Raw genomic sequence first — 16417 nt, forward strand, 5'->3', positions numbered from 1 at the left:
AGAAGAGAAGTCTTTTTGAACTAACATCTTGAAAGTACGAAATTATTCATGTTCAAATTGTTTAGATTTTATAAAATTTTATTCTTGATCAAAGATAATGAAATTAATTTTTCTATTTGGTCAAATAGTTATATAATCTTACAAAGCCAACATTTTTTATGTAAATATGAAAACCGAAAATGTGTAGCATGTAATTAAAATTGCATACCGCTAAATAATGTTACCGGAAAATTTGAAATTTATAGTGCGTTGCAGGATTTTTTTCTTCCGCCATTAATTACATCCTATAAAAGAAGGTAAAAATCAGGCAGAGAAGATGGTGGGGTTAGATATACGACCCACGGTGGGCGTCAAATGTTCCTGTGTGAAAGATATCTCCGAGGAATAGCCTATTCTGCTAGTGCTTGAACTTGCTTTCCTTGGGAGTGAGAGGAAAGAACATCGTCTTCTTGTAAGGACAGCGGCGTTGGACACCAGCAAAGGGACTCCAACATTCAAGTTAGTAAGAGCAGAAGATATACGAAGTTATTCAGAATGAATAACGTACTTGTGACCTAATGAGTCACTTATATTTATAAAGTTGTATTTGAAACGGTTATCAGAATATCTGTAACTATTTTGAAGTGTTAAGGCTGATCATGCGGTAACTGTGTTTTAGTGATTCGCTTGGGGTTTGTGTGGAGAGATTTGCGGAGAGATTTCTGTGCCGATTTGGGTTGGCACGTGGTTATTTGATTTTATCAGATAAATTGGTTAGGAGAGCAAAACACGTACTCTACTTACTACTAAATGTAGGACGTATTAAGCAAGATTCCGATTTATAAGTTTATGGGGGGTGTTGCTTTGGTTAACGTATATATGGGAAAGGGATGAAGGGAAGGGGGGTGTATTGTAATGCTGGGAGGGGAGCACAGGTATGGTGGGAAAAAGAAAGGGAATCTGGGGATGGCAGGATTGACGTGGGGACAAATAGTATGGGGATTTGATCATGTAAATAGGAGATTGTGTTTGGATTTGGCTAAGAATAGGGATTTGGCGCCGAACGTGGCGGGTGGGCAAGTTCAGCGCCATGATGCACTTAATGGAACTCTTCTCTCCACGCTGAATTTGGTGTAGCCCAAGTTCGGCGTGGGTTCACTCCTTTTTTTCTTTTTAACCCCCACGCTAAACTTAGAGGAGGGCAAGTTCGGCGCTACTACTTGTCGCATGTACTCCCTTTTTGACGTCGTTCCCAAGTTCAGCGTGGGTCTTTGATGCGTGAGCATCTTCTCTATCTTTTTCTAATGAATTTGCATTCAAATTGTTGAGTTTAATCAATATTTAAATATCTTTTAGCCACTATAGATGCTACTTTGAGTTGTGTGCATTTCCGTTTATTTCAGGTAGCATTTGGATGGATTTGACGAAGTTTTGTAGCAGAAAAGGAAGAAAACGAATGATACTGTTAACCCCAACCTCCTTACAATCAAATAGGAATAACTTGAGTTACAGAAATCTACTTGACGTGATTCTAGTGGCATTGGAAAGATAACTTCCAGATCTTTTCAACGATATATAATAGTATACCTTTTTCTTCCATTTCGCACGGCCTCCTCCACGCTGAACTTGGCTCTTTCCAAGTTCAGCGTGGACTCAAAGGAAAACCAAAGAAGAAGCCACTGCCTCCTCCAGGCTGAACTTGGAAATTCTCAAGTTCAGCATGGACCTTAAATGCAAGAATGGTCCCCATGTACGTCAAGGGCTTGCATGAGTATTTAATTAATTTTAATTAAACTTTTATTTTATTTATAATTAGGAAAAGATATTATTTTAGTTTTAGGAAATATATTTTACATTAATTAAGATTAGATATAAAAGGGAAAAGAATCAGCCCTTCGGCCTCTTCTCTTCTACCTCATTCCGCAATTTATAGTTTTTACGAATCCTAGTTTTTCTCTCTGAACCATGAGTAACTAAACCTCCAATGTTAAGGTTAAGAGCTCTGTCTATTGTATGGATTGATACTATTATTTTTCTATTTTAATTCATGTACTGATTTATATTTCAAGAATTATTTTCGTTCTTTATCTTATGAATTTGGGTGGAACGAAAGTATGACCCTTGTTCTAATTGAGTTCTTGTATAACTTGAAAAAGCTCTTTACTTGAACAACAGTTTGAAAACATATTCTCCTAAATGTCTAATTATCTGGACTTAACGAGATACGTGACATATAATCCTCTTATATTTGGGTAATTAGGATTTCTGTGGCCTATAAACTAGAATTGAACTTCACCCTCTAATTGGAATCAAGTGACAAAGAAATTGGTAGTTAATGAATTTTAGAGGAGACTAAAAATGTCTAAGGAATTAGGGTTTGGTCATATACAGTTTGCCATGAATTAAATCTTACACGATTAAAATAGTTAGGAAGAAAAGTCAATCCAGAAGATAGATATCTCTGAAGTCTTAACTGTTTCTCCATATATTATTCACAACTTATTTACTGCTTGCTATTCTGATTTTCTGATTTACTGTTTAATACTTTTAAACTCTCAACCATCATTTTCTGCTTGTCTAACTAAGTAAATTAATCAACCATTATTGCTATCAATTTTTGTGGGATCGACCCTCATTCATCTGAGATACTACTTGGTACGACCCAATGCACTTGCCGGTTAGTTTGTGGTTATAATTTTCGAACCAAGTTTTTGGCGCCATTGTCGAGGATTGACTGTGATTGACAACAACTCGTTATTTGATTGCTTAGATTAGATAATTTTTCTTTTAATTGGTTTGTTTTAGCATTATTAATTTTTATTTTCCATTTCTTCTTGTTCCTTTAATTTTTCTCTCCTTTTTTGATATTTCACTTTTTTTATAGGCGCCTCTGCTTTAGTTTTAACTATATTTGTCCCTAATTTTCGAATATTGCAGTATTTGTTTTTTTTATTTCTGAAATTAAGTTTGCTGTTACCTAATCAATTCTATTTTAATTTTTTTATTTAATTTTTCTTTATATATTTCGAATTTTTTACTTAAATTTAGTTATAATTTTCAAAAAATTCCTAGAGTTAATTATTTAGTATTTTTATTTTATTTCTTTACACAGGTTATCTCACTGGAAATTCTCTGCACTCTGACGTAGAAAATATCATCTTTTCTTGTCTTCTATCTGTTTATAAGTAGGAATAGGGATAAGGAACCTCTGTTAGACTTTGATCTTGAACCTGAAAGGACTTTCAGGCGGCGTTTACAACAAGCAAGATTTTACAAGGATGCAGAGTCAACTATGGATCAAAATAATGCTACTGATGCCAATATGGCAAATCCAGTTGGGAATGAACAACCCAGAAGAGTGCTTGGCTCATACATTGCTTCTAATGCAGATCTTTATGGAAAAAGCATTGTGGTGCATCCTATAGCTGCAAATAACTTTGAGCTGAAGTCACAGCTAGTCACTTTGGTGCAACACAACTGTCAGTATCATGGACTCCCTCAGGAAGATCCCAATAAGTTTATCTCTAAATTTCTGCAGATTTGTGACACTGTGAAAACTAATGGGGTGAATCCTGAGGTGTACAAACTCATGCTCTTCCCATTTGCCTTGAGGGACAGAGCAAAGATGTGGCTAGATTATCAACCCAAGGAGAGTCTGGATACTTGGGATAAGGTTGTCACTGGGTTTCTTACTAAATTTGTTCCACCAAAAAAGCTGACTAAGCTTAGGGTGGAGGTTCAGACCTTCAGACAGAAAGATGGTGAGACCCTTTATGAAGCTTGGGAGAGGTACAAGTTGCTGACTAGGCAATGCCCTCCGGACATGTTCTCTAAATGGACCCAACTAGATATCTTTTATGAAGGCTTGGGTGAAATGTCCAAGATGTACTTAGATAATTCTACAGGTGGTTCATTACATATGAAGAAGACACCGAAGGAAACTATTGATCTTATTGAGTTGGTTGCTAGCAACCAATATTTACACTTATCTAACATGAATCCTGTGAATTCTGAGGCTCCTCAGAAGAGAGGCGTTTTGGAAGTGGAAGCTGTTGATGCTCTTCTTGTTCAAAACAAGCTTTTGTCTCAGCAAATATATCTAATTACTCAACAGTTGAGTGGAATGTAAGTTTCAACTGTCAACACTCAGAATGCACATCAAGATGTCCCTTATGACATGACAGGTAATTTTATGCAAAATAAAAATTATGATTATGCTTAATCTTCTTCTGAACAGGTCAATTACATGGGAAGTGCTCCTAGAAATCCCAATAATGATCCCTATTCTAAGACCTACAATCAGGGGTGGAGAAATTACCCAAATTTTGGGTGGAGAGAGCAACCTCAGAGGCCACAAAATTTTAATAATAATTCTCATGGTGGTTTTCAATAGAATAATTTTAATAACCACCAGTTTCAGTCATCTCAGCAAGAAACTTCTCAGCCCTAGCAAAACAATGATTTGAAAGCAATATTGACAAATTTTAGACAGAAAACCAGAGCATCAATCAAGAAATTGGAGATTCAGATGGGTCAATTAGCCACAAAAGTTAATGAAATTGATCAGAGGACCACTAATAGCCTTCCTGGTAACACAATTCCAAATCCAAGAGAGGAATGCAAAGCTATCACCTTGATAAGTGGACAAGTGGCAAGTACGGAAGAACAAGTTAATGAGGAGCCAGTTGAAAAAGAAGCTCCAGAGGAGAAGAAAGAAGAAGTAGAGCACGTCCCCTCTAAAGTGTGCGGACAACCCATTCCCAGACTCTCTTGACACTTATCCTACATTGCCAAAGGCTCCTGAGTAAAAGCTTAAAATGCCATATCCTCAGAGACTTCAAAATGAGACCAAGGACAAGCAGTTTTCAAAGTTCTTGGAAGTCTTCAAAAAGTTACAAATTAATATTCCTTTTGCTGAGATTTTGGAGCAAATGCCTCTCTATGTCAAATTCATAAAGGAGTTGTTGTCAAAGAAGAAGCCTTTAAAGGGAGACGAGACAGTGGATTGATGCGCACATTCCCCTTTTGATTCTTCAAACTAGCGCTGAACTTGAATAACTTCAAGTTCAGCGTGAAGTGCTCGTACAAAGTTGAAAAAAAATGGTATACTATTATATATCGTTGGAAAGCTCTGGAAGTTAGCTTTCCAATGCCGCTGAAATAAGATCAATTGGACTTCTGTAGCTCAAGTTATTCTTGTTTGAGTTCAAGGAGGTCGGGGTTGACAGCATCATTCGCTTTCTTCCTTTTCTGCCACAAAACTCCATCAAATCCATCCAAATGCTACCTAAAATAAATAGAAATTGTAAACAACTCAAATTAGCATTCATAGTGGCTAAAAGTAGTTAAATTTTGATTAAACATAGTAATTCAAATGTAAATTCACTAGGAAAAGATAGAAATATGCTCACGCATAAGCTAGCAACGCCCCTGCTAGCTGAGGTCTGAGCCAGATGTATCTAGGTTAACGTCATAACCGTTGTTAACTACGGTTTTCTAATACGAGCCTCCCAAACCAATTCAAAACATATAATTTCAAATATAACCAATCTTTTGATCTTTCAAATATATACAATATCAAATCAAATCAAATAATACTTTCTCATCAAAAATTCCTTTCAATCATATGAAATGTCGAATATACTTTACAAATTCAGAGTATATAAGTGAGTATCAACAATATTTCAACGTTCCAGAAACACATATTCAAATAAAATCGAACATTTTAAAATAATACAAAACTTCACCAAACATGTATACAATCTTATGTGCAGATTGAAAATCTGTATTTCACAGAAAAAAATATTTAGTTCTAATAAATCCATTATTAAAATCAAATTCAAATCTTTGTTGGTAACTTGTAAGTATAGTCACAAATTCAAGCAGTATATATCAAAATAATTATAGATGTAAAATCAAATAATTATAAATGTAAATCTTACTCACAATGTGGTCCCAATGGACCGAAAATACCAAAGCCGGAGTGCCAAATTCAAGGTGAGGAGGATTGAAGTAGAATAAAACGAATGACCACAGAATTTGGATCGGAATAGCGACAAGATAGAGTTGGCGATAGTTCTGGAAATCTAAAACAAGCAAAACTAAAATCGAATTAAAACAAGGACAAGACAGATTAAATGGTGGCATAATAGGACTTGAAAGTTAAAGCAGAATCAAGGAAAAAGGCTGGACTGGGATAATGACAGGAACGGTTCAGCTCCTGCAGCTCCAACAACTCCGGCAGCAAGGACGATGGCTTGGTTCAGGTACATCCGAATGGCGACAGGAACAACGCAGCAGCGAATGGTCCCTCCTCCTTGGCGTTTCTCTCTCTCCGGGAACTCCTCTCTCTTCGAAGCTCCAAATTTGCAACTATGACAACGACGGTGAGGCTGGCTTTGGCGACGGCGGCTAGGCGTTTCTTGGCGGCAGAGGCACAGCGGCCATGGCAACAGCAGCAGCGGAGTTCCAACGGTGGCGGAACCTCCCTGCAACCCCTTCTCTCTCCACGCGCGTTCTGTTTTCTCCCGGCGATGGCGACAGATCTGGCGGCCCGAAACGGAGGCACGAACAGTGGCAATGGTGGTTAGGCTTGACAGCGATGACCCTTCCCGCGGTGGCTTTGGTTAGAACGGCATATCTTTCTTCTGTTCTTGAACCTCCATGGACCGCGACGATGAAAACCTCGACGGTGACGACAGCGACGCAGGCTCTACGGGACGGTGATGCCTTCTTCTCCTCGGTTCTGGCCTTCCTCGCGACGACACGACGGCGGCAACGGTGGCAATGACGCCCACCGGCGCCACCTCCCTTCTTTCCTCTTCTCTTCCCTCTCCGGTTTTCCCCCTGTTCTCAGTTTCCTTTCTGTTCTTTTGTTCTGTTGTTGGGTAAGGGGTAAGGGCGGCTAGGATTTTGGTGAGTGTGTGTGAGGGAGTGTGTTATGTCAAAATTAGGGTTAGGATTTTGGTTTGGAAAAAAAAGAGAAGTAAGGATATTTTAGAAATTTTACATGGATAATCCAAATAATTGATAATATTTTATTCGGTATCATATAATTACATACCATTTTTTATTAATACAAACTGCTAACTTTTTTATGTATAATCACTCTTTTTTTAAACACACTACTAACCATCTTCTTTTTCACTTTAGTACTTTTCTCTCTCAAAATAGTGATTCTCTTCAACAAATGCATCAAAAAAAGGAGGGTTGAGCTCTATTTAAAAAAGTTCAGCCCTGCATCGCTGATTCTCAGAGAAAGGAGCTGTCCTTTGCATTCAAACTAGTTCCAATACGTTCTCCCGTGTTAAAAGAATACCTACAACTCTTCGAAAATATGCGTAAATCTTTGTAAAGTCTGGTTGGAATTTTTGAGGCAACATATCCCCGACGTGTTAACAGGGTGCATTTGTTTTTTGGTGTATAATAGTAAGTCATCTTTTAGATTAATTGTAAGTCGGTCACACAATACCAAATCTGGATTTTGGGCCTTAGAGAGCAGATCTCAGAAGTATAATACTATAGTTACCAACGCAAGTTGGCACAGATGGATGAGGGTCTGTGTCCCTTAACCATTTCTCCCGGGTTCGATACTCACTGGAGGATGGGAACGGAGTTTGCTTGCTTGGGAGGGTCGCCCACTTTGTGTGCCTCTGCAGTACCCGAAGGATTAGTCATTGAACTTCCGGTCTGATGGATACCAGATTCGTATAGTTCGCCGAATGTTTTTTGGCCTCAAGATAAAATTTGCAAGAATGTGAAAGACATATATGATTATTGAAATAAAATAAAATTATGTTATCATGTTATATTAATATTTAGAACAAAATTCTCGAAAATATCTTAATTTTAAAAAAGTTTATAAAACATTCTAGATAGACAATTTATATTAACAAACATCTATAAAATACGAATATTTTCTTAATTTATCATATTTGTATGTCGAATATTTAAATATATTTTAGACATGATATTCAATGATACTTGTTCGACGCATATATATTTTGTGTCCAACTATGTTTTAATAAAAAAAAACTAGTGTATGAACACGTGTTCGGTACGAGAAAATTTATAAAAATAAAAAATTATATGTTTGGATATTTTAAAAAAACACAAAATAATTATTATTTTAAAAAATTTATAAAATTATTATCAAAATCAAAGTTTAACTTAAAAATAATAAGTAATATTCATTTTATACTTTTTTTTAAGTAAAATAATTATACATTGATAAAGAATTTAAAATAAAATTAAAATATTTACAATAGAATCCTATTTTTTCAAAAACTTCTCTATAAACAATATTAATGGTTGAATTTACAGACATTCCTACGTGATTCATAAGTAAAACTTTTAAACCTCTCTTAATCTTAACTCTTGAAAATACCACATATAGTTGGCCATGTGTAAAAACTAGTTTGAGTAAGTACAATTCAACATGAGATAAAATTTGTCCCTAAAACTTATTAATTATCATGGTAAACGATACTATTATGGAAAATTGTCTTCGTTAAAATCTAAGGTTTCATTTGTTGGTACCATATTCATTTTTGGAATCAAAGCAATATGACCAATGACGGAACTTGAAACAAAATTTGAGAGAACCATATTTAACATAAAAATTTAATAATAATATTTATATTAAAATAAAATTTATAAATATATATATATTATTTTTGTATCTTATAAAAATTTTAAATTCATAAATACAAGTATGCGTATTCTATGTCGCTTGGCATCCAGAATACCAGGGTCCTTCCATCTTCCGTCTATAAGCATGTATCTAGAGTCTAGACTCAGTGTTGGAATTATCATTCGGCCATTCTTCTACGGTAAGTGTTGGGGAACTTTCTACGGCACTATATAAAGAGGAGGATTGGAGGATCATACCCAATAAGTCAAGTTAGAAAAGACCTAATAAGTTCTCCACCCATACACCAAGTTCTTTTTCGTTGTACTTTTAAGTTTCCGTGTGGAAATGGGTTAATTATTTTTGTTATGAAAATAGAAATAGTGATATATTTTAATATTATAATTTTTGATATTTTTTAAAATTGTGAAAAGTATACAAATAGAAGGATTCAATTTTTATACCTCAAATTTTTTAATTTTTTTAACCACAAATTAGACGGTCCGATTTGTGTACTTCTCACAAATCAGACGATCTAATTTATGTACATCTATAAATCAGATGGTTCCATTTCTGTATCTCTATAAATCAGACAGTCTGATTTATGTACATCTGAAAATCGGACAGTCCAATTTTTGTACCTCTAATAAATCAGACAGTTCGATTTCTATTTTTCTAATTAAATAATTTCACATTTGAGTATAACACTCCAACAATTCACATTTTAAAAAAATATCACTACCACTCCAATATTTAAAATAAAAAGTTCGTGGAAATGATGTTGGCCCCGGAGAAGGGGGAAGAAGGAAAAAACACTTGGCGTTTGTGTTAGAACTTACAAGTTAATAGTCATGCAAACATAAATGTATTTCTTTATAGATTCAGAATATTTATTTTAATTTATTATCAAATAAAATATAAAATTACTAATTTTTGTATTTTTATTTTTATGTCTTATTTTTAATATCTTATATTATCCTATTTTCAAAATCAAAACGTAATCAAAATCCATCTGTTTGTTAATAAAATTTAGAGTAATATCCTGAATGGAATTCCTAAAAGAATTTATTCATACACTTTAAGTAGTATCAATTTTTGTTTGCTGAATTATTTCTTGACTTTTTATTTCATTAGCTAAATTCTTTTATAATATTAATATACAAGTATTGGTGTGAGGATTGTAAAATTTTTTAGAAATTTTTACGTGGTTTTCAAATGATGATAGAACTGGATTGACAAACTTATTAGTTTATTTCTAACATGAGAATTTGACATGAAGACCTATGTTATTTAATAAACTAGAAGCTAGTAATTTAATAATTAACATACACATTAAAAATACGTTAATATACACATTGTATTTATTATTTTCATTTATAAGACTTATTTAGGTGAGTTTTTTTAAAAAAATATTTTTAAAAATTTTTATTTAAAAAAAATAAAAAAATTTTATGTTTGAATCTCTCGTAAAAAAAATATTTTTACTTATCAATTTTATTTGTGTACAATAATATAAAAAATACTTTGTTGTTTATTTATTATGTAAGTTTTTAATATTAGTTAAGTACCAGGTTCTACAACCGATTGGCACGCAATAATGCCTAAAAATATTTTTAAAAATGAGTAAATTATAACTTCTTAAAGAAATAACTTTTAAAATTTTTTAATGTTTTGACTTTTACTATTAAAAATTTAATAAATACAATAAAAAATAAAAATAAAAACTTTTTTCATTAAAAAAATATTTTTCTATCAAGGCACCAAAGAAGTACGTAGTCTTTCAAAAGAAGACAACTTCATAATAGAACCTTTGAAAAATTACGCTAAAATTTAAAATAAATGTACATTCAGAAAAATTGAAAGGAAAATGCATGGAATGGAAGGAACTTCCTTCCTTAATATTTGAATTTTAAGTTTGGGTCGAGTCTCACTCTTAACTCTGGATAAATATATATGATGGAAATTAAAGTGAACTCGACTTTACGTAGAGTTAATACCTGAGAGCCGTTAGATGATTTGATTGATTTGACTAAATTTTCATCTAACGGTTTTTAGATATCAACTTCACGTGAAGTCGACTATTTTCTCCAATATATATATATATATAGAAAAAATATAGGGAGCCAATGGAATGTTTGTACAATGTATACAATAGAGATTTACGAAGTATTAGAAATATAATCATTAATGTTACCTTTTTCCATCAACTGAAGCTTTTGGGATGAGTAGTATCATGGCATGGCATGGTATAAAAATATAGGTAATGTTTATTTTATAACTCAATAGTCCATTGTACACATTGTATACTTAAACTATTGACTCCCTAGCACTACCCATATATATTTGAATTTCCATGTTTACCCTTATTTGTGATTGCCATTTGCCAGTGCAATCTAGTTCCCGCTATCTTCGGCGATGTTTGAAAGTTTCCTCATCTTTCTTTTGTGTTTGAATGTTATAGCAAAACAAAATAATTTGCATGGTTTGATCAGTGATCAGTAACAATGGAGAGGTACCTCAGAGACAACTTTTACGTTCAGCCCAAGCGCCCTACCTCCGACGCCCTCCGCCGATGGAGGTCCGCCGTCGCCGTCGTCAAGAACCCCCGCCGCCGATTCCGTATGGTCGCCAATCTCGCCCAACGCGCCGAAGCCGAACAGAAGCGCAAGAAGAGTCAGGTTCCTCAATTACTTCCCTGCATTATTATTATTATTCTTCTCTTTTTTCTTCGTTCTTTCCTTCCTTCGTTTTTCTTTTTCCTCTCAACACTTCTCGATCCAATTTTAACACTCAATAAAAATCAAATAGCGCGCGCCACAAAGAAAACCTAACTGCGATTTTTTTTACTTTTTAATTTTGTTTTCATTCCGAGTTTGATTTTCCTAGCGTGCAAATGAAGCTAGCTATTTAGTTCTTCTCTCTCGACTTAAACCATTTCTAGTTTAACAATTTCTACTTAGTATTTCAGCTTCCAGTTTCTGATCTGTTTTTTTCTACTATAATTAATTATGGACGAATTTCAAATAATGAACTAGTTCAACGAATTGTTTCAACCTTAGTTACTATCTGATTGACATTTTAGCTTAACATATAAAATTATGGTAGCTAGGCTCTACACAAAATGTTACTATATTAATTAGTGATGCCATGAGCATAATTTATTTAAGTGTTTTATAAATACCAAACCATTTTTTTTCATGCAAACGTAATTATGAATGGATTTAAAACAAAAAAATTATTTGAATGGCTATTTTTGCTTAGATTAATTGCAATGATTTTTTGAAACATTTTTCATGTTAAAATATATGTTTCTACCAACTAATTTGGATTGGTTCATTGGTCAGCTACAAATAGCGGTAGTAATTTAAATTCTGTTTTGCATATGCAGCAACTCATTGTAGCGATATACTGTTAACTAGAGTTGTTTGCAACAGATTAGTCATTGGCTTATTGAATTAGGAGGATATTGTGGGAAATTCTACCTTAATGTACTGTTATATCCAAGATTATCCTTGATTAATAAGTTTTCTCCTTAAACTTGGCTATGATTGTGCCTGTATTTTATGTTATCCATGGGCCCGTGACTATGGACCACACTTAACCCCTTATATGCTGTAATTATGTCAGAATAGATACGAGGTATAGCACTACCTTTGAGTCGTTTTCTTCTTTTCTGCAATACTTTCCCAGTTGATCTGTTTCACAGAACTTCTTCTGCAAGTAACATTTTCTTATGGCAGAGAGATAAAATTTATTGGAAACCACAATAGTACAGTTATAGTAACTAAATCTCAGTTATCGTTATGCTTTCAATGTCAAAGTAGTGTCCATAAACCTTGTATACAAAGGTTTCCTCTTGTGTATGCTAATCAGCTAATGATTCTGTCATAGTAAAGCAGAATTAACAGAATAATTATAGTTATATTGCTATAGACATGGAAAAACAAGAAGGTAGAGATCATTTACATCCTATAGGAGTAGCCATGGATTTTCATATACCCACCGGTCAACCAAAGCAATAATTTTGCTATTCCATCTTTGTTTATTTGTTAAGAGTCACGTCAATAGTTTGTCCTGGACCTAGATCACATGGTGCTGAAGAGTGAAGATCACGATCAAACTTTGCATGCTATATAGTTAGAAATTTTTTTTCTTAAAAAAGTCCAATTTTCAGTAAAAATACAGAATGAAACTTTTATTAGTTTAATAACATGCTATCATGATCTTTGTCCGAGCAATTCACAAATGATATCAAACATTTACTTTGCCATGATGATAGCGAAAATGCTCCTATATGCTCTGCCTGTGACACTTCTATTTTGGAAAATTTCATATGAACAGAATTGGTTCACCTATGTTTCCCTTTTTTTCCCCTTTAATTTCCAATAATGGTATCATACATATATCTACACTTTTGGTTGTTTCATTAATGGTGTAATAATATTAATTTGTCTGTCATCACTGTGCTTATTCTTGAACAAGAAAATACTATATTATGATCTTGGTGGCGTAAGCAGAATGTTTGTAGCTAGAAATAGTATTCATTTCCACGTGCTTCCTAACTCTTTCTGATTAACGTTGCATGAAATGCATTTATTATCCGTCTCTCTTATCACACCATGCTTATGCCTCAATATATTTGACCACAGGAAAAGGTCAGGGTGGCTCTCTATGTGCAAAAAGCAGCATTGCAATTCATTAGCGGTATTTGCATTTTTTGAATCCCATTATTCACTCGTCTTTTTCTCATGTCACCAACACAGATTCCCCCTTCTTCTGTTACTTACTATTTTGTTTTTCCAAATTCTCACACAGCTGGAAACCGTAGTTCTGAGTACATGCTCTCCAAAGAGGTACAAGAAGCGGGTTTTGGAATTGAGCCAGATGAATTAGCGGAAATTGTTCATTCCCATGACACCAAATCTTTGGAGCGCAATGAAGGAGTTGAAGGTTTAGCTAAGCGTGTTTGTGTGTCTCTTCAAGATGGTATTCATTCACAAGATATTTCACACAGACAGAAGATCTTCGGTTGTAATCAGTACACAGAGAAGCCGCAAAGAAGCTTCTGGATGTTTGTTTGGGATGCAATGCAAGACTTGACACTCATGATCCTCATTGTCTGTGCTGTGATTTCAGTAGGTGTTGGAATATCAACGGAAGGTTTTCCAAAAGGTATGTATGATGGAGTTGGAATTATACTTTGCATTCTGTTAGTGGTATTTGTCACTTCAATCAGTGACTACAGACAGAGTTTGCAATTCAAAGATTTGGATAAAGAAAAGAAGAATGTCAGAATCCAAGTCACAAGAGAGGGTAAAAGACAGAAGGTTTCGATTTATGAACTTGTGGTGGGAGACATAGTTCATCTTTCAATAGGAGATGTAATCCCTGCAGATGGAATTTTCATATCAGGTTTCAGCTTGTTGATTGATGAATCAAGCTTATCTGGTGAGAGTGAAGCAGTGCATGTTGATCATGAGAAGCCTTTTCTTCTATCAGGGACATCCGTTCAAGATGGTTCTGCAAAGATGCTAGTGACTTCTGTTGGTATGAGAACTGAATGGGGAAAACTGATGGATACTTTGAATGAAGGAGGTGATGACGAGACACCACTTCAGGTCAAGCTCAATGGTGTTGCCACAATTATAGGAAAGATAGGACTTGGTTTTGCAGTCCTAACATTCCTGGTTTTGACTGGAAGGTACTTGTTGGAGAAAGTAAAACATCATGAGATTGCTCATTGGTCCATGGATGATGCATCAAAGCTTCTCAATTTCTTTGCCACTGCTGTGATCATAATTGTTGTGGCAGTTCCTGAGGGACTTCCTTTGGCAGTCACACTAAGCCTTGCGTTTGCAATGAAGAAACTTATGAATGATAAGGCACTTGTAAGGCACCTTTCGGCATGCGAAACGATGGGCTCGGCCGGCTGTATCTGCACGGATAAGACAGGAACCTTGACGACAAATCACATGGTTGTTGACAAGTTATGGATATGTGAACAAACTAAGGCAATAAAAAAGGGTGATGGTGAGAGTGTCTTGAAGAATTTTGTTCCTGAAGAGATATTTGATCTCTTTCTGCAGTCTATATTTCAGAACACAGGCTCTGAGATTGTCAAAGGGGAAGATGGTAAGAACAAGGTCATGGGAACTCCCACGGAAACGGCATTGTTGGAATGCGGATTGATGTTGGGAGGTGATTCTAAATCTTACAATGACAAGTACAAGATAATGAAGGTTGAGCCTTTCAATTCTGAGAAAAAAAAGATGTCTGTGCTTGTGGCCCTTCCTGATGGCACCATCAACAAGTCTAGAGCATTTTGTAAAGGAGCATCAGAAATAGTTCTCAAGAATTGTAACAAGGTTATTAATGCAGATGGGAAAGTGGTGGATTTGAATGAAGAACAGAGAAAGTGCATCATAGAAGTAATAGATGGTTTTGCTTGTGAGGCTCTGGAGGATAACTACACATTCGTAGCAATTATTGGAATCAAGGATCCAGTGAGACCTGGAGTTAAAGAAGCTGTGAAGACTTGTTTAGAAGCTGGAATCAATGTTAGAATGGTAACTGGTGATAACATAAACACTGCTAAAGCCATTGCTAAAGAATGTGGCATCTTGACAGATGGAATTGCTATTGAGGGACCAGAATTCAGGAATAAAAGCCAGCAGGAGTTGGAGGAGATCATACCAAAACTCCAGGTTCATTCCAATTCCACATCTTGATTCTCTTATTTATATGTTCCATAGCTACTTTTTTAATGTTTAGCAAACATGGTAACCCTAAAAAATTTGTTTGCTTTATTTGTATAGGTGATGGCTAGGTCCCTGCCTCTTGACAAGCACAAATTAGTAACCCATTTGAGGAATGATTTTAATGAAGTTGTGGCAGTGACAGGTGATGGGACCAATGATGCTCCAGCATTACATGAGGCTGATATTGGACTCGCCATGGGTATTGCAGGGACAGAGGTTTGTCATGCACACAATCTATATATCATGGATTACTTCCATTGTACTTCCTCAGTTCCTTTTTACCTAACTTTTTGGTATATCATTGGATTAATGAATCTGAATATAATTGTATCTGGGTACTTTATTAAAAAATTTACCAACAGATAGTATATTTCATCATTAATTATTCCATGCTAGATAAATGTGTGAATTCATTACATGCTCCATTGCATGCTATTGTGCTAAGCATGTAAACCTCCATGTTCTGTAGGTTGCAAAAGAGAATGCGGATGTGATTGTAATGGACGACAACTTTGCCACCATAGTGAATGTTGCCAAATGGGGTCGTTCTGTTTATATAAACATACAAAAGTTTGTTCAGTTCCAATTAACAGTCAACGTTGTAGCTCTCATGCTAAATTTTGTTTCAGCATGTGTCTCAGGTATTACACATAATATTATTTTCAATTTTCAATCACTTTCAAGGTCATAGTCATGCTTCCTAATCTCAATACAAAATCTATCAGGCTCTGCTCCTCTTACCGCTGTTCAAATGCTTTGGGTGAACATGATCATGGACACACTTGGCGCATTGGCATTGGCTACTGAACCTCCCCATGGTGGACTCATGAAGAGGCCACCTATTGGAAAGGACACCAAATTCATAACCCCTGTCATGTGGAGGAACATAATTGGTCAGAGTATTTATCAAACTATTGTCCTGTTGCTACTCAAATTTCGCGGCAAGCAGATTCTCAAGCTCAGTGATTCTGATTCTACCCTACTCAATACTGTCATATTCAACGCCTTTGTATTTTGCCAGGTACCATATCAGTCAACTTACTTTTGCATT

General features: G+C 35.0%; 1 protein-coding gene and 1 non-coding gene across 2 annotated transcripts in view; one reads left to right on the top strand and one right to left on the bottom strand.

Annotated features, from left to right (window-relative positions):
• Window positions 1-3700: 3700 nt before the first annotated feature.
• On the bottom strand, window positions 3701-3807 carry LOC127746217 (small nucleolar RNA R71). Its single transcript, XR_008007837.1, has one exon. It is a non-coding gene; the product is annotated as a small nucleolar RNA R71 (small nucleolar RNA).
• Window positions 3808-12451: 8644 nt separating this feature from the next.
• The window catches only part of LOC107477517 (putative calcium-transporting ATPase 11, plasma membrane-type), a 4921-nt gene continuing 955 nt past the window's right edge, over window positions 12452-16417 (top strand). Inside the window, exons 1-6 of the mRNA XM_052259618.1 lie at window positions 12452-12559; window positions 13258-13312; window positions 13424-15312; window positions 15424-15582; window positions 15836-16007; window positions 16092-16387. Of these exons, the coding sequence (XP_052115578.1) occupies window positions 13447-15312; window positions 15424-15582; window positions 15836-16007; window positions 16092-16387 (2493 nt within the window). The 5' untranslated portion in view covers window positions 12452-12559; window positions 13258-13312; window positions 13424-13446. The remainder of the gene's footprint in view (window positions 12560-13257; window positions 13313-13423; window positions 15313-15423; window positions 15583-15835; window positions 16008-16091; window positions 16388-16417) is intronic.

This window comes from Arachis duranensis, chromosome 3, assembly GCF_000817695.3.
Source record: "Arachis duranensis cultivar V14167 chromosome 3, aradu.V14167.gnm2.J7QH, whole genome shotgun sequence".
NCBI classification, from domain to species: domain Eukaryota; kingdom Viridiplantae; phylum Streptophyta; class Magnoliopsida; order Fabales; family Fabaceae; genus Arachis; species Arachis duranensis.